The sequence below is a fragment of the Hydra vulgaris genome, chromosome 08 (assembly GCF_038396675.1).
Source record: "Hydra vulgaris chromosome 08, alternate assembly HydraT2T_AEP".
Taxonomy (NCBI): Eukaryota; Metazoa; Cnidaria; class Hydrozoa; order Anthoathecata; family Hydridae; genus Hydra; species Hydra vulgaris.
Window position 1 is genome coordinate 30770001 of NC_088927.1, and position 24277 is coordinate 30794277.

Consider the following 24277-nt stretch of genomic DNA (forward strand, 5'->3'; position numbering starts at 1 on the left):
TATATATATATATATATATATATACATATATATATATATATATATATATATATATATATATATATATATATATATATATATACATATATATATATATATATATATATATATATATATATATATATATATATATATATATATACTATATATATATATATATATATATATATATATATATATATATATATATATATATATATATATATATATACATACAGTACTGTGAATAAGTTTTAGACCACTTGTATAACTAGACGTATTTACAATGATTTTCCTATGTAATTTTTTTAAGCGTACTTAAGTTTAATAATATATAAGAAAAGTTGAAAGAATATATTATTTTGAATAAATAAACAAAACTGATGAGGAAGCATGAGGGATTTGTTTGTTTATTTATTAAAACGATGTGGCATAACAACTACATCCAAAACAGGATATTCGAAAAATGCTGTTACAGAAATCAGAGAAACTGGCTCCCTTGAAGATAGAGAGAAAAGTTGTAGACCTCCTAAGCTAACATAAGATGAAAATAAATATTTCAAAACTCTATCTTTAAGAAATACAAAAAAAAGCATCAACCGAGCTGGCAAAAGACATTAACACAGCAACTGGGAAAAATGTCAGCTCTTCTTTTGTTCGACGGCACCTACTTAAATCGGGATTAAGAGGTTATATTGCAATTCGAAAATCATTACTACGGTGTGGCAATAAAGAAAAACGACTTATATTTGCAAAACAACACAAAGATTGGCCCCAGGAAATGTTTAATCGGGTTCTGTACACCGATGAGTCCAAACTCGAAATTTTTGGAATGAAAGGACTCCAATATGTTCTAAGAAGAATTAAAGAAGCCTATCAGCCCGAGTGTTTAAACCCTACTATTAAACACAAAGGAGGCTCTTTGCAAGTTTGGGGCTGTTTATCTTTATCTGGAGTAGGTGATTTGATCAAAATAAGGGGGCGACTCACCGGGGAACGTTATGTGGATATCCTAAGGCACGAGGCACCAATTTTATTCTGCAGCAGGACAATGACCCAAAACATTGTTCCCGAGTGACAAAAAATTATTTAAATGAAATGGCAGAGGAAGGAGTACTGGAATTGATGACCTGGCCTCCCCAGACTCCAGTTTTGAATCTAATTGAGCATATTTGAGATTACCTAGACAAAAGAAAGGTCGAACATGCTCCCCAAAATGCTGAAGAATATTTTGAAGTGCTTCAAAGAGAATGACACAACATACCCCAGGATTTTATAACTAACTTGTATGAATCTATTCCCCGGCGAATATTGGCTGGGATTGAGGCAAAAGAAGGACATAGTAAATATTAAGAGTTTTTTATGAAGTTTGGCATTAAAAAGTTTGCAATTGTTACATATTTTGAAAGAAATACATGTGTTTTAATAAGTTTATAATTTAGAACTACAAACTTAAATATTAAAGAAGAATTCTCCAGGATTTTTTGAAAAAATTTAAGTGGTCTAAAAATATTCACAGTACTGTATATATATATATATATATATATATATATACATATATATATATATATATATATATATATATATATATATATATATATATATATATATATATATATATATATATATATATGTGTGTGTGTGTGTGTGTGTTTGTGTGTGTGTGTGTGTGTGTGTGTGTGCGTGTGCGTGTGTGTGTATAAATTTATAGTAGATTGTCACCATAGTATGAATTTTCTTTTTTTTTTTTAAAGTTTTATCCATCATGGTTTAAATTTTAATCTATATTATTTCTCAGAACTATATAAGTAATTTTCATTTCAGTACAAGAGCATCTTGTACTGAAATATTTAAAAGAAATGAGTTTTTAAAATTAGTTATTATTTCTATTAAACCAAATGAAACTTGCTGGAAGAAAAACAACAATTTTTTACATGGCAAAAATCTTTAAAAACCTCAACAATCATAATCATACTAGTAAATAACTCCAAAGTTTTTGTTTCATAAAAGTCCAAACTATCTAATACTTAGTTTGAAACACTTTAAACCAAGTTTTAGATAAAACACTGTGCCAATTATTAATTTTTTGTTCAGATTTCTAACAAAAAATTTCAAAGTGGAGAAACAAAACCAATCAACAAATGAACTTGAAGAGGAAGAACTATTTGCTCAATAAAAAGCGTATGGATCCAGATTTATGTAAAATATTTAAGGGTTAATGCAGTTCATAAAGTCTTTTACAGACAAGTTTTTTTTAACATTTGCTGTACCAGCTGTATTATTTAAAACTGCCAAAGGTTTGTTTGTCCCAGAATCTAATGTAGGTATTTTTTCAGACCATAGCAAGCTAAAATAGTAAACTTTTGCATTTCAATCAAAAGCAACTTCAAAACTGACATCTTGCAAATCCGACTTTTTTATAATTTGTCTTAAAGTATACCTAATAAAAAGATCTCAAACAGTTTCTTTTCAAATCACAATATATGAAAAGTTATATGGGATGTACCTCAAGGATCAATATTGGGCGATTTACTATTTGTTGTTTACTTTAATGTACCTTGTTTCAAACATTCAAAATTTGTTATTAATGCTGACATCATAGTCATATACGTTCCCGGAAAAGATATATTTATTTTGGAATTTCGTCTTTAATCCGACATGGAAGAATTATCGTAATGGTGTTTAAAAAACGAGCTAATGCTCTACCTTGGAGTCTGTTTGTCTGTTTGCTGTTTGGTACAGGAAAATCTCTCTCAAGCAACCAAACACAATGAACGTTTCTTACAACTTCAACTCAATATGTTTCACGTTGAGCTATAGATACCGTGGTATCGTCCTAGACCCGATGATTGGGTTTGGACTCATATTGCACAACCGCCCGGATTTTATTAATTTGTTAAAGCCACACACCAAATGAGCTACCCAGCCGAACCGCAGAAGGTTAAATTGATTTCATATTTGGTAGTATAATTATTTCATATATATAAGTGAGTGTAGCGCTGCGGTTACTTCTCAAAAATGTTTTCTCCTCTACCTAATTTAACTATTGTATATTTGAAACTTATGTTTCGTAAATAATCAAAAGAAAGTGAGAATGATAAAAATTATAACTTAAAAATCATTAAATTTAATTGTTTTCGTTCCTATTCACCACAAATGTATAAACGTCGTCACCGAAACCCGTGTCGTCGGCCATGATTTGAATCTGACTTTATAAGCTTTTTAAATATAGTTATATCTAGAAAGATATGACAGCAGCGTTTTTCGATTTTAGAAAAAAAATTTTCTGAAACAATATAAATAAATTTTTTTTTTATATTAAAAGGATTATGTTTAAGCGCTACGACATAAAATCGAACGTTTTCTTTAAATGCATTGCAAACTCTATTATAAGTTATAAATTATACTGTTGTTAAACTAATATAAAAATTACCTAGTTAATTATTTTTTATTACTACTGTATCTAAAAATAAAAAGCATTTAAATAAACAAAAACACGCTGTAAGAATTATTGGAAATGTGGATCGCTTCTCGCACACTAAAACTCTTTTTGATAAATTCAAAATACTCAATGTATTTCAAATTAATCTTTATTATATTCTTATATTTATGTTCAAAGTAGATAATAAAATGGCACCCATTTTATTCAACTCATTTTTTGAAAAAATAAATCATTTATACCCAACAAAATTTTCAAATAAAAATTATATTCAACCAAAAACATATTATTCTGCGACTAAGTTCTCGATTGCAATCAGAGGACCGAAATTATGGAACACACCATTGGATAATGAGTTAAAATTTTTTTTTTCCCCTCGATCAATTTAAAAATGAAATAAAAAAATAAACTTTTGATAATTAAAAACGAACGGGACTTCTTCTGAAACTTTTAAAAAGGAGTAATCACTTGTTTTTTACTTTGTTTTTGCTCGTATTTATTTTTGATTCTAATCTGAATCTTTACTTTTCATTGATGTTCATGTTTTATGGCATTTTTATTTATTTTTAAATTTGAAATCTTAATAAATAAAAGTTTGAAAAAAAAAGTTATATATATGCATAAAAAGTATTTTTATACTTGCATTTATATTTCTACTATATGCATACATTACATTTTGATAACGGTAATATTTTTTTTTGTTATTTATATTCTTGTTTTGAAGGGGCTTGGCGATAAGACTGAGTTTGTCTTCTTCTTGACCCAGCCGTGTATTTACATTTTTTTTTTTTTAGTTATAAGTTTGCCGTTTAAAATAAATACAACTCTCGCATTGGTAAAATATACACATGGCGGGGGCAAGAAGAAGACAAAATAGTCTTATCGCCAAGCTCCCAAATTTTATTCAAGTCTAATTTTGTTAATATTTTCTTTATGGCGAAATACTTAATAATAAATAAAAAAACAAGCGTTTTTACGGCTAATGGATGCAAGACCTTGCATATTCAGAACTATTTTATAAACTTTATGGATGTTTGAAAAAACTCCGTCGCAAAAGTAAGGAGCAGTTATACACAAAAGTCTAATAAAATTTTTTTAGAAACACAAAAATGTAATCTAGAAAATTGAGTAGAGAAAAACGTTTAAACTTAAAAAAGTAATGCAGACTTTTTTTTTAATTAAACAATAATAAGGCCCTACGCAAATGTAAGCAGCTATACAAATAACAAAATATCACTATTTTTTTAGAAGTGAAGGAAGTCTGGAAACTAACGCAAAGAAACGTCTAAATTGAAAGATCGAACGCTCCAGATTAACACTTGGAGTTAAATAAGGTGTCAGTCAAAACCAAATACTTCAATAATAATTACGTTACTTTAAATTTTTTACGTTTAGATATATTTTATAATTCTATTTTTGTATTTAAATACATTTATAAGTTTTATTTTTTATTTTTTTTTAATTCATTTTCTATATATGCAAGTTAAAAGATTTAGGTTAGAAATTTAATTCCTATTAATATATTTCATCCGGATAGATTTTTTTTTATATTGATTTTTTTCTCATTGAAAAATTTCAGTTTGCACAAATTTTGTTACAAAAAAACTAAATTCTACATTTTATTTATATAATAAGTAATCTATTTTATATTTCCTATCTTATAACAAATAATTAATTTTGATATAGCATTTTTCTCATAGAATGAAAATGTTTCTGACATTAATTTTTATGTTTTCAATGGCTTTACCGTTAGCAAATGCTAGAGACTGGAGATTTGGTGACAATGGCCTAACCCGATGGGATTTTAACTGCGATTTTAACAGAAAAGATTTTAATGTCGTTGCAACAGCAGGAGAAAACTGTGGCAGTGCCTGCATTGCAAATTCTCACTGTACTCATTTCACCCACTCAAAAGGAATTTGCTATTTAAAACATTATAGAGGCAGTGATTGGCGAGAAATATATGCTGGAGGTGATGCTGTATGTGGCTGGATTATTCGTCGCAGCGGACAACCTAATAAATAAATACAGAGGACTCAATTGTTGAAGAAGATTTTATGGGACGGAATTATTATATGTAGCTTTACTAAAAAGTTTTCTTTTCACAAAACAATTTGTTTTTAGTGTTTTGATACAAAAAATAAGGTTGATGTTTAAATAAAATGTCTAACAGTATAAATATTAGTTAACACACATAAATAAAATCTTGAACAACATCAACAATGATTGAACACAAACGTTAGCCATTAATAAAAACAAAACAAGTTGGAAAACTTGTTTCAATTAATTGTTTAAATTCAACATTTCAAAACATTGAAATCATTAGGCCAAGATCCTATAGAATCTTGGCAATATAAAAACGGCTTTTTAAATAAAAAAAATATGCTAAAAAAGTTCGTATCTAAATTTCTTTCTTTTAGAAATTTTCTTCAGTAGATGGAGCTTGTACTTTATGTTTTCAAAGGTGGACAAAAAACTTTTTTTTTAGAATCCATTTTAAAGAAGTTTGAAAATCAATAAAAATTATAACACGAATAAAACTTAACTTTATTTAAACAAAATGTCATACGGGCATCAGATTTGTTTTTCATATTTTTAGCTTACACAATAGCTTAAAAGGTTATTGTATTTTTATGTATATTTCATATATGTATAATCATAAGATCATGCAAAGCGACTATGGCAGTTGTAGTTAAGTGAGCAAGGCAAGTGCAAAGAATGAGAGGGGGGGGGGAGAGGTGTGACACTCTCCCGCGCCACCATTAAATTTTTCGTTTATTTAGTTGGCAATTTTGACCCTTTTAGACAAATTAGTCGGGAAATTTAGACAGTCAGTCGGCAAATGTAGACCATTCAGTCGGCAAATTTCAAGAAACGAGGACCTTTTTTTTTAGTCAGCTAAAATTATAATGGCACCCCCTCTCCCCAGGCGACACCTACTCGCGCCATCCATGTAAGTGAGCGTAAGACTTGTAATAAAACGATTCCAAGCTTAAATCACGCTAGCGGCTCATAAACGTTGCCAATTTTAGGTAGAAATGGTGAAACAACTTATTAAATGCTAGTTTCCACGGCGCTGCTATTATATAAGATTACCAGGACTTTCTATATAAATATAAAAAGTGAACTTTTGTTTTCTCCCATCTTCATGTTTTCCTAACACATAAAATCTTTAACTTTTTAAGTCTTTTGTCAACCGTTTCCTTGCTTAATAACTTTATTCTTTTTTTTAGTAACTCCCAACTTAAAAGTGTTTGCTTACTTCCTTGTTGGGAGTAAATTAGAACTAAAAAAAAAGAAGTTTATTTGATAATGAATACCGCAAAACCAAAAATAAGTTTAAATTTTTTTAATTTCCTTAACAGCGCACTCTAATATGCATCGCTCTAATACAAATTTAGGAAACATGCTTATAAATAAAGCATTCAACATATTGAACTTATTCTTTTCACAAGATATCCAATTTTTTTTATATTTCTAAATTTAAAAGAAAAATATTTGGTTTTTGTGAAATATTCTTTTTTCGGTTCATCCGGATTATTTCTAATCCGGGAAACTACATAAGTCTGGATAATTTTATTCAAATAAATGTTTTTAATAACTTGTGACTTTGAAAACAGCCGTTATATTAAAAATTCAACGTAGAACATATCAGTAGTATAATATTTGTGTTCATGTTATAGGTCTTCCTAGTTAACTATTAGTTAAAACTTATTGAACTATTTCTTAAACTTTTTTTTTAAAACATAAAACAACAAAGTTTTGAATTGTTATTATAAAGAATATTGAAACTTCTTTACAAAATAAAATTAACAAAAGTAGTTTTTTTTTTTTTTTGCAATAGAGGTACATATCAGATGTCATAAACATAAACTTAATTGTAAATAAAGAAGCTATCGGAGGATACTTAAAAAACCTATTAAAAGAAGCACCATGAATTATCATTTTATGCACAGATTGTAACATCGGTATGGTTTTTTTAAATCTATTATTAGTAATGAGTAAAAATAGATGTTCAGATTTCTGGTTGAAAACCTATATATTTGGTCTTGTAGTCGCGCTGTTCATATCAATGAGTAAGTCTCGAAACAACTCATTCATCCTGATTTAGGTTCATTTTCCGTCGACCACTAAAAATAATAAAATGTATGTATGTATGTATATATATATATATATATATATATATATATATATATATATATATATATATATATATAAAGAGAGGGAGATATATAAATCTATGCATACCTGCATATAGTCGATCAAAAAGAGTGAAGCAGTAAATCACCTTCTTTTAGTTTAGTTTATAAGCTCACTCTGCTTGATAAGTTGATTACCCTGTTTAATCAGATTTTCACTTTTAATAACTAAATGCTGTTCCTCATTATACGTCCTAACCTATTTTTTACGATATTATATATATGTATATATATACATATATATTATAATTTAATATTAATAGTTTATTTAACAATAATAATACAGGGTTCATAGCAGTTTCAGAAATCCAATTTCCCTGAGTTTTCTCTGATTTTCTCTTGTTTTCAAGGACTTTTGAGTTCATAAAAGCTCTAATTTCTTAATTTCTTCGTTTTACTTATTTGCTTTTTGTTTTATAGTATTAGCTTTAGAAACAAACCTTAAATCTTGCTTTATCTTGGCTTCCTCGACAAAATTTAGTAATGAAACTGCAACATTTCACTAGTTTTCTTTAGTTAATCTTGTCTTGTTTGTTGTTTTTTTGTTTATTTGTTGCCAACAACATTCTTTGTCAATTGATTTGTTTTTTTTATTATTGTCTGCGATTGAAATTATTGTCTGTGATTTAAATTAGATAACTTTATATTTTTTTATGAGTAGATTTTACATAGTTGATCTTTTTGTTTTTAAACTTGAAATTATGTGACTAAAGATTAATTGATATCATGTAATTTTTGACTAAAAAGTCTTGCAATTAATAATTTTTCATTTAAACCTTGTTCCAGTACTTCCTAACCAATCTTTGTAAATATAATGTTGTAACCAATCTTTTTGAAAATAGGTTTTTTCTCGATTCATGTATTATATACTATTATATCTAAATGAACATTAATCTAAATATATATATAGATATATATATATATATTATATATATATATATATATATATATATATACATATATATATACATATATATATATATATATATATATATATATATATATATATATATATATATATATATATATATATATATATATATATATATATATATATATATATATGTATATATATATATATATATATATATATATATATATATATATATATATATATATATATATATATATATATATATATATATATATATATAATATTCTGATTCACTCCCAACAAGGAAGCAAGCAAACAATATTAAGCTGGGAGTTACTAGAATACAAAGAATAGAATTAAAAAGCAAGATAACGGTTGACAGAAGACTTGAAAAGTTTTAGGTTATATGAGTCAGGAAAACATGAAGATGTGAGAAAGTTCCAAAAAGTTGAAGTGCAGAGAAAAAACCAAGTAAAAGTTTTTAGAGCATGTAGGGACAGGCATAGTAAACGAATGAGACTTAACTGAATGACGAATCAAGCGAAAATGAGTTTTAGTTGATGGAACTAGAGATAATAGCTCTTTTGAGCAGCAACCATGGTAGTATGTAGAAAAGAGAAAGAGACGCAACCTAATGAAGTTGGGAGAGAGGCTCAAGTTGGCAGATAGAGCAGGTCCAAGCACCATTACGATGCATTTTTGAACCTTGTCCAGAGAAAGAGCATCTATAGAAGAACCAGCCCAAATATGACAACAGTATTCCATACAGCGGCGTATAAGAGACTTGTAGAGGTAGAGAATGGAATCAGGAGTAAGAAAATGGCAAGCACTATAAATAGAAGCAGTCTTTGCAAATGCTAATTTAGCAATCAATTGTATATATGGTTTCCGTGCAAGGTCAGTAGTAAATAATAACCGATAAAATAACTAACTTGTTTTGGTAAAAAAATATTTAAAATAATAAAATAAATTTTTTTTTTTCAAAAAATTAAGTAAAATCCTATTTCCGCTTCGCGACGCATAGTGCAGCAATTCTCTGTGACAAGACTTGATGGTAGCATAGAAGCCTAGATCTAGCATAGAAGCCTAGATCTAGCATAGAAAGCATAGAAGCATAGAGAGCATATTCTTTCTATTTATCGATTTTCTATCTATCAATATTTATATCTTTATATAGATTCTACCAATCTATCCAACATTATATCTATCTATCGATCTAGCATAGAAAGCATAGAAAGCATAGAAGCTAGCATAGAAGCCTCTAGTTTGTTAAGCAAGCAATTTTAACCATTGCAAAACGGTTGCCTAATTTCATTCTTCCCAATCTTCCCAAGTCATCAGCAACAGTCACAGAAAAATTACATTTTTTGTTTGTTTGTTGCCAAAACAGTTAATAAAATCTCTTACTGTATCGGTTAAGATGGCTTTGTTGTTTTGATACTTGATGATACTGTACTAATAATATCAATATCATATTTAAAATTTAAAAGTCCAACGTCTATTGAGTTTTCCATAAAGCACGTATGCAGATATGCCAGCGGGGAATTTCCCCAAAATGTACTGGTGCGTGCAAGGATGGTGGTGTTAAAGACAGCAAGTACGTGAGCGGTTTGACCATCTCTCATTCTCTACCTCTCCTAAAACTTGATTTATAAAAAAGCTTTAAGATATCCCTACTATGTTTATTTTTCTACAAAAATCTAACACCTTCTACTTATACCTATCGTAGGAGATTCTTTCTCTTTTTAAAAAACATAAACGTTTCCAAACTTAGATCGTGTCTTCGAAATTTAATAACACATACACAAACGTTAAAGTACATACATGCTTCAGCATAAAAACAATTAAACCGCATCGATATTCCTTTTTCCTCATGATTCCAACTTATATTATGTTAAAAGTAAAAACATCATAATAGCGGAAAATTTTTTTAAAAACTCAGCATGTGCACGATTACAAACAATTAGTTGTGGTGTACCCCAAAGCTCAATTCTTGGACCTTTACTATTTTTACTCAATGTAAACGATATCTACTTAACTTCAAATATTCCAAACTTTACTCTTTTTGCTGATGATACGAATATTTTCTTTACTCACTCAAATATAAAAACAATATTTTCTACAGTTATTCACGAGCTGCAAAATTTAAATGAGTGGTTCAAAGCTAATAAACTTTCCTTAAACATCCTTAAAACCAAATATGTTTTATTTCACAAACCATCTAACTTTGTTAACTTACCACTTAAACTTCCGAAGCTTATGATCAACAAAATTAATATAGAAAGAGACCATTCTATGAAAATCCTGGGAATAATTTTTCAATAAAATCTTTGCATCATATTTTGCACATCGAAAACAAAATCTCTTAGTCAATTGGCATCATGCATAAAATAAAACACCTTCTAAATAAAACTTGCTTTAAAAATATATATTATTCGTTCATTCACAGTTATATCAACTATTGTAATATCGTTTGGGCAAGCACACACTCTTCAGTACTAAAGAAAGTATACGTTAAACAAAAGCAAGCGTATCGAATAGTATGCAATGCTAATAGATATACCCACGCCAAACCATTATTCAGGGAAATTGGAGCTCTAAATATTTATGAACTGAACTTCCTCCAAAATTTATTATTTATGTTTCAATCGCAAAACAACTTGCTACCAAAATACTTTGAAAATCAATTTTCCACCATTTATCACAAACACACAACGAAGGACTCTTTTCAAAACTTTAAAAATTCCGAAGACTTTACTTAAAATAATTGACTTCTCTATCTCATCTCGAGGACCGCGGTTATGGAATTCGATCCTTAAAGAGGAAATAAAAAACATGAAGTCATCAGATCTCTTCAAAGCAGCAGTCAAACAGCACCTATTTAATTTAAGTGAATTCAACATACTCTCCTATTTTTAAAGATCAAATCAATAATAACTAACTAAAACGAATTTATCCCTTTCGGATGACTACAAACGATGATTATACTATGGTTTATTTCTACTAAAGAATTCTACTTATGGATGATTATATCATTGGTTTATTTCTACTTAAGAATTTTAATCTCACGTGAAACTTATAGCAAAATTGCAAATGAAAGGCCCCCCCCCCTTTCATTTGTAATTTGATGATAAGACTACAGTCTTCTAATTGCTCCTGTTATTATTCTATTTCTTATCTAATTTATAAATGTATTAAAGCTAATTGTATATAAAATAAGTGGTGACGAAATAAATTACAAAAAAAAAAAAAAAAAAAAATAATTTAATTAGTGATTTAAATTTTATTATAAGATATTTTTTACTACACAGAAATATATATATATATAAAAAAAGTCTAAAATAAACAAATTTAAATAAGTAAAAAAAACAACCTACTTATCAAATTTCTTGGTTGATTAAAAAGCGTTTTTAACTAGATGTTGCAAAAACCAAATTCAATTTAGAAAAAAATAATGATAATTTTTGTAAATATTATGTTTATTGCAAAGGTTCAATTCAAACAAGCATCCAAATAAACTAACTTTCTTAAATTTTTAATAAATTTACAATATCAAAAAATTAAAATTAGGAATTAAATATTTTGGTTGGCTTGTCTAAAATAGCAAAATTTTTCCTTCGAAAACTTTTTTTCCTCATAGGCAAAAAAACTCTATCGTAGAATTTATTTTATAGTTCTAAAAAAATCATTGTGAAAACATCGTATTATTTTTAATAGTCAAAAAATTAGTCAAGCAAATCATTTGAAGCATTTAATACAAAACATTTTTAACTAAATTTATAGATATTGAGGTAAAAGTTTTGAAGGTTAAAAAAATTTGGGCAGTTGCGTCATTTTGAATTTATTCAAATTTTTTTAATGCTAATAAAAAATATTTTTATATATATTTCTGTGTAGTATAACATATCTTATAATAAAATTTAAATCACTGATTAAATTCTTTTTAAAAATTTTTTCCATTATTCTGAGATTTTTACACTTAACGTAATGTAATTTGGAATCATGTAGAAAAAGAAATATCGATGCGGTTTAATTGTTTTTATGCTGAAGCATGTATGTGCTTTAACATTTTTAATGCTAATAAAAAATTTATTACGTAGTTGCAATGGTATCCGTGACAAAGAAGCTGTGAAAACGTTAGCTAAGTCAAATGACGTCAAATTATTAGTGAACAGTCTAGAATAAATTACGTCAAATACTTATAAAGATGATCATTTCGTGAAAACTGATTTTTTAGCGACAACGATCTTCATCGTATAAATAAAAGTTTAAAAGTTCGATAATGGATGCATTTCAATTTGATTTGAAACCCTGTGTTTTATATAAGAAAAAATGTTTATTAGAGAAAGGCAATGAAGCCAAATGCGTAAGTCAGTTTTATTTTTAATTTAGAAATTTCATATAACTTAGAGTAATTTATATTATGTGAAATATTTTTTAAAATTTTTGATAATTTTATAAGCATATAAGCGCCCGTATTATAAAATATAAACTGACAAAATCCTCCAAATTTTCAAAATTAGCGGTTTTAATCCAATTACATTCAACTATGTTTATTAAAAATTGTTAATTTAAGATTGTGACTAATCAAAGTGAACTAAAATTTGTATTAAAATAAATTTAAACTTTGACTTTGTATAAGAATTTTAATATGATTTAGAACTTGAATCAATTTAAAACTGCTAAAATGTCTGTTGGTGTATTTTTAAAGTTTTGTTTTTATTTTATGCAATAAATTAAAATATACGGCTTATATGTTTGTTAGATTTTTTAACATTTTAATTCTATTTTATCTTATTTTTCCAGATTTTTTGAACATTTTTCATGTTTTAGTTAGTTTAAATTATATATTATGCGATATTAAATATTAAAGTATTATTCTTTAAAATCAGGTAAAAGCTTACTTCTCGGAAAAGATAATTCGTGATTTTAAACATCTCAAACAAAAATTACGAGGTATGCAAGCATTGAATATAAAGCTTAAAAACAAAAACCGCAAGTTGCAACAAATGCTTGGTGAACCAAAAAACTCTTTCGTAAAAACTGAAATGACCCCCTTTAATACTCCTGAATCAGATGAAAAACAACAGCCGCAAGCTTTTTTTGACACATTTCCTTCTTTAAAAAACTCCTTAAATGATTTACAAGTTAGTGCTTTTGAAGAAGAGATTTCTACAAGATGTGTCCATCAAAATCAAAACAATAAAGTCGAACCGATAATTTTTGATTATGCTTTTTCAAATGAAATTGAAGAGCATAAAATATGTAAACAATCAGTTGAAAGCCTATCGATAAATGAAACACCAATAAACGAGCAGGTAGCTTGTTTCAAAAGTCTACCGGTAAATGAAACACCAATAAACGAGCAGGTAGCTTGTTTCGAAAGTCTATCGATAAATGAAACACTAATAAACGAGCAGGTTGCTTGTTTTGAAACTAAACATCATCAAATCGAAAAAATAAACGAAACTAAATCTGGTTTTGTCCTTTTAAAAGATGTTTTGATGCCCGAAATAAGCAATCAAACTGATCAAAGTTCTTCAAGTAAAGTTGAATTCAATGTAAAAGAGAATCCTAAAATTAATAAGTTTAATAATAATATACCTCCGCTGCGTATAAATCTTCAACAGTTTTTTCTAAAACAGAACAAGGACTTGCAGGATCTTAAGAAGAAAGTATATTTGTTTGAAGATCAAGAATTTAGCGAATTTCATTTTTTAGAATCTCTGTTATTAGCAATAAAAAATCTAAAATCAAATATGAAAAGCAAAAGATTTTTCCAGAGTAAGTCGAAGATTAGAAAATATTTTATAAAAGACGTTTCTCAACTAATTAAAGATTACGTTTCAACGTTTTGTTTAAAAGAAAATTAACGATATTTTATCATTATTTCTTTATTTCTATTTTGTTTAATAATGATTATTTTTAGATTATCATCTTCTTAATTTTTTCAACCAATTATAAGTCAAGCACATGCTCGCCTACTGTATTAACAAATTGCAAAATTTCAATCTTTAATGTTTATGAATCTTAACATGTTTATATTTTTCAGAACATAGATATGTTAGACAACCAATACAAGGTTTTTTAACTCATTTAATTCTAACAAAAAAGAGAAAGTAATTAGTACCCAAGTTTTCAAATCTTACCCAAAAAGTAAATTGTAAAATGTGATCTTAAATAACCCTTTTTTTATCCTACTTGTTTAATGAAGATTTGAGGGTTTAGAAATTTAGATTTCCAGGTTTACAAGTGTAGAACTTGAACTACAAATTAAAGTTTTCTTTACTTATTTCTCTAACTTTGTTTTGATAATGTTTTAAAAGTTTTCAACGTTAACACTAGTTTTAAGAATTTTTTTAAAAAATTCAAAAAGGGCAACCATTTAATGTTTGTTTAAAAGCGATATTAAGAAATCTATTTTTAGTAATAAAAAATTTCATTGTAAACAGATTTTTGCGTCTAGTCTCTAAGTAATTCAGTTTTAAAGTTGAAAGAACGATTTATTATTTTCATAATAATAATACTTTTCTACGACTACTCATAAAAAAAAAAAAATAATTTGGTTTAAAAATTAAAAATTGTATACAGCAAAAATTGCATAGAGCACAAAAAATGTATATTAGATAAATCGTTAAAACCACCGGCATAATACTCAGTGTAATTTGTTTATGTTCAAACATTTTTTTTGAAGTAGATCTAATTTTTTCTTTTCTTTATTTTGTTACTTTGAAGTTGGTGCAAGCAATGAAAATAAAAAATAAGAATTGATAGAAATGTCAACCCATTTATTTGTATATTTATTTTTTAATTACATACACCAATATCAAAGCAACAGCCAGATTTAATGTTAAAAAACATCAAACACTTAAGATAAATTAGGAAAGCCCTTTTTTAAGTAGTGGTTGCGTTGTTTACAGGTTGCCATTTCAACAAAAGCTTCAAAAGTGAATATAGTTTTAAGACATGCAACAGAAAAATTCTGTGAGGATATTTTAAAGGATACTTATTTAACTATTGTATTTCGATATTGAATTCAGTTTCGTGCAATTAATTGCTGAATAATATTGGTGTCCTGAAAGAGATCAGAAATATGCAGCACAATAAGTTTCATTGTCAATAATCAAACAAGATTTTTTGGCACATAATTTTTTATAGAGCAGTTTCGAACAACGAATTGCAAGATTTTCTTGCTTTTCTTCACAACGAGGAACTTTTTTCTTTTTATAAGATTTATAGCCACAATTTCTCTTCACTCTTTGTATAGTGGAAGCACTTGCTTTAAATTTATTTGCTAAAGTTCGAACGGAAATCTCCGGTTTTCTGTCTCAGGCATCTTTCTTTTTTTTTTATAAGATCTCGTCTAATGAAACATTTTTTTCTTCCACTTCCTGATTTCCTTTTGATTGTACCAGTATCCTTAAGTAGTTTCACAACGCTATGCACTGTTTTCAAAGCATTCTGCTTTAAAAACAGTGCATATCGTTTGCAACTCTTTAGAAATTGTTTTGTTTGATACATCAGGATTTTCAACGAGAAAATGCAAAACTTTTTCTCGCTTCTTATCTTTATTTGATGGCATTTCAATTAAAACTAATTGTTTTGAAAACAGAGTTGTTTAAATTTTGAATAACACTAATGACAATGACATTTTAAAACTATTAGCTATTATGATGCACGGTTTGAAAAAACCACATCAGAACACGCGCAGATTTTTTCTGGTACATGTCTTAGATGGATGGTTTTCCAAAAAAAAAATTTAAATGTTTTTTTTTTTTTCCATTTTGAGTTGCCCTACGCAAACATTTGTTAAGCATATCGGTATATGCTAGATCTTGAAATATTGTCGCGATTTCTTTTAAAACAGGAATTGTAAATTTTTTTTGTACGTAGTTTGAAAGTTGCTTTATCGTAATGTTATTGACACTAGACAATAGTTTGCCTGATTTTTTTTTCCAGTTAAACGTTTGGAAGTCAGACGAGAAAACTCTGGTTTTTGCGCTAATGCAATTTATTATCTACCTGAACAAATATGTTCATGCGGCTTTTACTTTGATGTTAGAAAAAAACAAAGGAATTTTGCGTATTTTTAGGGGTTTCATGGTTTATTTTTTTGCTTTTTTAAAAAAAAACTCAAGTTTAGTTCAAATTAGGTTTTTACAGTAGCGTTATAATGGAAAAAAGATGTTTTAGTATAAAAAATAAATTCATTTTCTATTTATTTATACATTTTATTTAACTTTTTACAAAAACAGTTTAGTACTTCCATCTTTAAAGATGTTCAATTAATATTTTTCTGCATGATTTTTTAACCAAAGTTTTCTCGTCTGACTCCCCAAACTTCGCATTACGATGTTTGGGGAGACGATGTTTCGTTTGACATTAGGTCAAACGAAACATCGTCTATATTGACACCTGCTAGTTTACTCCTCAAAAGTAAAATGAGTACAAGATTAAGTGTAGCTATCTTTGAGTTCCTCTTATCCAAAAGATCTTTTTATTATTTATATTAACATAATTTTAAAAAGTTGAATTGCTTATCAGTTAGATGAAAAAAATAACTTGTCAATTAAATAGTATTTCTTTTTCATTTTTTTTCCCGCAAAATATGCAGTCGGCTCACGGTACGCTTCTGGTAAGAATCTATACATTCTATTTTTTTTGAATCCGGCTATCAATATAAGATTTGTTATTAATATTTGCAATAAATATAGTTGTATCTTCATTATTGAAACACTTTGAAAAGCGAATCTTTTAACTTTTTTTACTGAAGAATAACATATTTCTGTTTTCTCAGCATACTCTATTGTATCAGCTGAATTATTGTGATTTACTTGACAGAAAAGGTTAACTTTCCACTTCTCATATTTAATAGTCCATTTTTATTATTTCTCAAATTTGAAACCCTTAAATCTTAGATAATATAATCGTATTTAATACAATGTTGTTCCCATGAAAAGTCACCACGGCTACACAGAAATATTTTTTTTCAAAGAAGAGAATATTTTCTGTCACCAGGTAGGTCATTTCGATTCAGATTATATTATTCCTTAACATTCGTAGCAGTAATTCTCATACTTTTTTCAGAAACTAATTTATAAGCATTATACAGTTTGCTATTAATGCAATCAAAACTATACTTTGATAAAGATGGCCATTTTCATTATGAAGGTAATAGTTAACATTGCTTCTCGTCCTCAGCCAATCTGCCTCAATACTATGATAATGTGTATAAAAATTTTTTAAACATTTACGCTAGCTTTATTTTGTTCGGTATTTAAAATTTGCAAAAAGACAGAAACCCCTAAATGTCTTGGTTGATACGAAGAAAGGTTTGTACCATATACGTTTCAAGCAGCATACTTCTTAAAACAATTTTTCATTTGTTTAAAACGCATCAATATTGTTATCAAATATTTTTTTTTCAAAACTATTCTCAGTTTTTTCGTACATGTGGAACAAGTTACAGTATTTGAGGCAAGCTATTATAATTAACATAATAGGCAAAATATATTCCGATGCAAAATTATTATTAAAAAAGATATTTAGATTCAAAATTATGTTTATTATAAACAAATAAATAAGAGAAAATTTTAATATTTTATTGTAAAATAATAGAGTTGTTAAGCATAAAAGTATTTACTCATTACTGAGAACCCTTTCACTTGTTTTATATGTTATTTTGTTTGTATGTAAATTGACTAAAATGTCCTTCTCTTTTTTAATAAGCATTATAAACTGCAAATTATTCTGTGACAAAAATAATCCCAGAATATTTATTCTGATTTTAAATTCATTCAAGTCTACGAGCGTAAGTTATTTTTGAAGAAGACAATTTTTAAAAATGTTTTATATGGAAAATAGATGATACTATAATATATTTTTTTATACAAAGTATTTTTTTGCAAAAAAAAAATTTAAAAACCATAGTTATTAGTCCTTGGCCTTAGCCTCAACCTTGCCTTAAGGCCAAAAATTATGGTCTTGGCCTTGAAACTGTTGGTATTGGTCTTGGGCTTGAAAATTATGGCCTTAGTCTTAATTGTTTTGGCCTTAGCCTTTAAAACAAACAATACATAAAATTAAAGAACTAAAAGTTCTCATTGCTTATTTTTAAGTATTTTTGTTTTTGGCTTTCATATATATCTACAAGTACATTTTCTTATTCTCACTTCGTTGAATTCTGTGCATAACCTTGGTTTATTTTTGAAGCACGTGATTTTATTGTCACAGCAATTGTTCATGCAGTTATGTTAATAATTGGCCTAAACGTAAGCCGAAAATTTAAGTCTTTGATTTTGAAAATGTTTGCGTAGGCCTTGGCCTTGAAACTCTTGTTCTTGGCCTTGAAATTGTCCTTGGAAATGTGCTTGGCCTAGTCCTTGGCTTTGCAACTTTTGGTCTTGGCCTTGGTCTTGGTCTTGCTACTTTTGGCCTTGTTAACAACTCTTATAAAAACAATAAATACAAATGATGTTTGCTGCTTGTTGGTGTTGATGTTGGTGATGTTAAATTTAATGTTGGTGGCTGAAACACCTAATACATTTATTTGTTAATCTTTTGGTGGCTGAAACACTATATTATTAAAAAAATCTTTTGGTGGCTGAAACACTATATTATTAAAAAAATGCAAAAATATGCATCAAAGGACTAAACCGAGTTGTCAAGCCGAAGTGAAATAAGGAAAAAGTTAGGAACAGAGGAAAGAATGAAAAAATAAAATTAAAAAGATATTTTGAACAGACGTTCAGAGCAAAACAAAAATACTAAATTAAAGTGTATATTAAAAAAATAATAATGATAATTTAGACATCGCGTATGTGATAGAAATTATAAACTCAGACTCATAATGGAAAATCATAATCAACGTGCAAGGTATATTATTGTGAGAGAATATAAAATACGAAGATTAAATACTAAGCTTAACGTCATATGCTCAGAGAGGGAACTAATTCCGGAACTAATGGATTATTTGGCCGACGCGCTAATGGATTAACCTATAGATGTTCATGTTGACGCAAGATAATAAACATTAAAAATATAATAAAATACAAAATTTTATGATAATGAAATAAAATAAAATAAAGACAATAAAGTACTGAAATATGTATATATATATATATATATATATATATATATATATATATATATATATATATATATATTTATATGTAAATATATATATATAAATATATGTATATATATATGTATATATATATATATATATATATATATATATATATATATACATATATATATATATACATATATGTATATATACATACATATATGAATATATACATACACAAATATGAATATATACATACATCCCTATATACGTACATACACACACACACATATCTGCATATACATACGGACACATATAAAAAACAACTAGGGAAAGTAGCAAGGTAATAAAAATATTGGTGTTGTAAGATCCAATTAAAATTATGTAGTTGACTAAAGTAGGTAAAACTCCATCCTCAGGGCCACAATATATTCACCAATGATGTTTCGGAGAGCCTGATAAAAATGGATAGCATCGCTCGTCAGTGATGCATCCTTGCTATCTTATCATCGCCTTTATTATTATTATTAATTATTTTTTTTTAGAAATCTTTTGGTGGCAGAAATACTTAACAATTTTATTTTGAACACCTTTTTGCCAGCAAAAACATTTAAGTGTTTCTTAAATATTAGAAAATCTTAGATTTTAAACTATTAATTGTTGCAACAATCTTTTTCAATATGTTTTTCGGACTAAAATATAGTAAAATATTAATCATAAAATTTAGTAATATATTAATCATAAAATAGAGTCATATAATAAAGTAGTTATAAAGTAAATCAATTCAGTTATAAAGAAAATCAATTCAGTTATAAAGAAAATCAATTTAGTTATAAAGAAAATCCGTCACTAAAATTCACTAGTCGTACACCAATGTATTTTTCATCGTTATAACTACTTTTCATGTACACTTAGTAATATATTAATCATAAAAGAATGAAACAAACTAATAAAACTAAGTTTTTTTAAAAATTTAATAGAAAATAGTTCATACTTACCGTTTATTGATTGAACTTTATAGAGTAAATAGATAATTAGAAAAAAATTATAAAAATTAAAAACCAATTCGCTAAAGTTTACAAGATGTACACAAATGTATTTTTCATTGTTGCATATCTAGCAGTATAATTCATTTAAAAGTAATGATCCTTAAAAAATTAAACTTTTATTAAAACTAAACAATTTTAATAGATAATTAATTTTTTGTATATTATATATTTAGGAAATTTATATATTTGGAAGTTTATATATTTAGGAAAACATCTTATTTTAAAAAAATAATATTTATTTGCCTTCAAAAAAAATTGCAATTACAGAATTTTTAATTACAAATTTAATCTTTACCACAGAAATATACAGATATAATCGGCAGGACTTCCAGAAGATCATACGATCTTATCATTAAAGCCTTTTTAATATTAAATATAATAAAAATAATAATAATAACAACAGTAATAACAATATTCCTTTAATATAATGTTTTTATAATAAATAATATTTATTCCTATAATATTCATTCCTTTCTTGAAGTTTCTGCCAATCCTGACGCATATTTTTTAAATGGCGGTCATTTTTCCGTTAAATTATTTTGTATTAAGTTGAAAAAAAAATAAATTCTGTTATAACGAATCTATGAAAGACATCTTAAAGACATCTAAATTTAGATGAAAAAAAAATTAACTATGCACGAGTCTATTTAATGGATCTAATATGAATCTGAAATAGAACAAAAGTAGTATCTCTCTAATCAGACGTCTAAAATATACTTATTTACGATCGATACCTATTAGACCAATTTAAGATGGTCTAAAAGACGTCTTTTGCTTGCTGGGATAAATTTAGAGTTATATGCCTACTATATAAATTTAGTATATATATAAGGAAATGTTAAATGAAATATATAAAAATTTGCAGTGATTCGGCTCAAATTGTTGGAGTTTGGAAACAAAATTACCCCAAAAGTTTATGTATTAGCTTTTTTTATTGTTATTAGTTTTATTATTATTTATTATAAGTTGAGAAATAAACCGACCGATTTTAGTTTTCTATTATTAATCTGTTAAAGTTCGAAAGATATAACTGTATAAAGTTTTTCACTCTCCTCAAAATGAAGGGGTTGTAAACTTTACATGATCATAACATATAAAGAATAAAAGATTATTTGATAAAAGTTAAAACCTGTCGATGAATTTAAATTTGGTATAAAAGAGCAATAATTTTTTTTTTTGAACTCAAATATTTAGGGTGAGGGCTAACTTTTTGGGGTATCTCTCACCTGCCTCTCCCCCTCTTTCTTGCTTCATCTTAATATCCGCTTAAATATAAAAGATTTTTGGCCACCTATTTCGATGAAATGTTCCCACTGTGCATCGCTGTCGTTTTGCAAGGATTTAAATCCGCTGATGTTTTTGTCATTTTTTATATATATATAGCAGCCGTAGCGCAGTGGTTATTTTGCCTGTATCAGAAGCTAGTGGTCCGTGGTTCAACGCTTCCTCTGGGTAAGTTTTATAACAATGGTAAGGAAGGAGACATAAACTTCCTTTCAAATGCTCTTCCACGGTGCTCTGTGATAAGACCAAAAGGGCTTCTTGGGGGCACCTAAAATAAGATTAAAAGTTTAAAGATTTGCGAGGGTTTATAATCCGCTTATCGTTTTGCAAGGCTTAGGGTGGAATGCAAGAAGCAAACTTGAGTCAAGTTCGACTTGAACTTTACATTGTAACCAATGGCGGTAGAGTATTTTTTGAGGGGAAAACCCATACTCTGCCATACTCTATTGGTTACAATATAAAGTTCAAGTCGAACTTGACTCAAGTTCGCTTCTTGCATTCCACCCTTAATATCTTAAAGGGGAAACCCCTCCAATTTTTAAATCAATTTTTAGAAAAAAATATTTGTCAGATCAATAGCTTATATAGTAAAAATAAAAAAAAATATATATAAAAAATAAAATGGTAACCTGTGGCTATGTAAACTATAAAAAATACCAAAAAACAACAAAAACAGGTTTTACGCCGGCCAATATTGTGGGCAAGGAACAAACAACCCTAGTTGAAATTTTATATAGTGTTTATATAGATTATAAGAGTGTTTTAAGTTGAATGAATTTTTTTTACAAATACAGTTTCAGGCATTTTGAAGTCAAAGTGCAATATTCAATAATATGGTATTAAAACAGCATAAACAGCCGGTGTAAAAAAAAAATATTCGACTTAAAACACTCTAAACCATTTAATAAACATCCACTGAAAATTTTAGAAACGGTTCTAGAATTGTTGACGAGCATATTTAGCCGGTGTCTTAAATACTGTATACTGAGAAAAAAGCAAATTAACATTTTTTTAAATTAAATAACACCAAAACATGTAAAAAAAACAATCATTAACTAAATCTAAAAAATAAATCTAAAAATTATTAAATCTAAAAAATCATTAAATCTAAAAAATAGTATTTAAAATCCTCCTGGTTCATAGGCTATACTCCCTGCACATTGGTTCCACATCCAAAACTTTTCAAATGTCCATTGATATCGCAGAAAAGACACTGTTTAATGATGAAAAGCCTCTTTCTGCCACGTACCATCACACGACACACTAATATCAAAAACTTCATCATAAGCAGCATGTTTATGGAATTCTGCTACTGCATTTAACATGGTATCTTTTGCAACTTTTTTTGTGACAGAACCTATTTTCACAGCTAATTTGCTATAATTTTTTTGCGTCATTGAGTCTGGCATATTCATTAAAGTGATGAATATTTCTATAATTAATATCATATCCTCTGTTACATTAATTTGAAGGCCGTGGATAGAGTGCAGAAAGTTGGCATCTAACGAAATTTGCTTATAGTGCCGGAAGCCCGTTTATTGGTTGAAAAAGTCACGTGTCAAAACAAGTTCCGATTTCATATATTTTAAATTCCAATCATTGGGAAAATATTTGAACTATATAATTGAAAAATTTCATTTCATTCATACTTAAAAGATGTCAACTAATTTTGCTTGCAAAGATACTTTTTTTATTATTTGAAGATTTAAAATCAGTTATTAAGAAATTTGAAGATTCTCATTTTGTGTCTTTTTTTTATGTATACTTTTCATTTTTTATTCGTAAGAATTTTGTGGGTGCGTGTGTCTGACTTAAGGACACCTAATACTGTCAGATTGTTTTATTTAATATTAGTTTTATCTGCTATAAAGTAAATACATCAAAGCCAGATATAGTTAATAAATCATACCTCAGAGATGCAGCATCTTCACGTGTAAGCAAACCTACAGCGACTATTTTACTTTCCCCTATGAAAAATACTTCTAAAAACAAGCAAATTTAAAAAATCTAACAAAAAAGCACAGCAGTAACCAAGTTCAAAATTAGTAACTAAAGTTATATAAAGAAGCAATCCAAACTTACCAGCTCCATCTTCGCATAGCAGAATATATACTGGCAGACGAATTTCTAATAATTTATAAGTTGCATCCATGGATAAAAATTCAGGAAACGCATTGTAAGCACTAGTAAATTATCTTCTGCATCTGTTAAAACATCTACATTAGCATCTAAAACGCATACATATATATATATATATATATATATATATATATATATATATATATATATATATATATATATACATATATATATATATATATATATATATATATATATATATATATATATATATATATATATATATATATATATATATATATATAT

General features: G+C 27.2%; 1 protein-coding gene across 1 annotated transcript; it reads left to right on the forward strand.

Moving 5' to 3' along the window:
- The first annotated feature begins 12500 nt into the window (after window positions 1-12500).
- On the forward strand, window positions 12501-14424 carry LOC124817691 (uncharacterized). Its single transcript, XM_065803400.1, has 2 exons — window positions 12501-12857; window positions 13384-14424. The coding sequence occupies exons 1-2, from the start codon at window positions 12774-12776 to the stop codon at window positions 14362-14364; spliced, it is 1065 nt and encodes a 354-aa protein (XP_065659472.1). The 5' UTR covers window positions 12501-12773; the 3' UTR covers window positions 14365-14424.
- The last annotated feature ends 9853 nt before the right edge of the window (window positions 14425-24277 follow it).

Coding starts and splice junctions, on each gene's coding strand:
- LOC124817691 (XM_065803400.1), top strand. CDS start 12,774: ATGGATGCATTTCAATTTGATTTGAAACCCTGTGTTTTATATAAGAAA. Junction 12,858..13,383: donor AAGGCAATGAAGCCAAATGC/GTAAGTCAGTTT, acceptor CTTTAAAATCAG/GTAAAAGCTTACTTCTCGGA.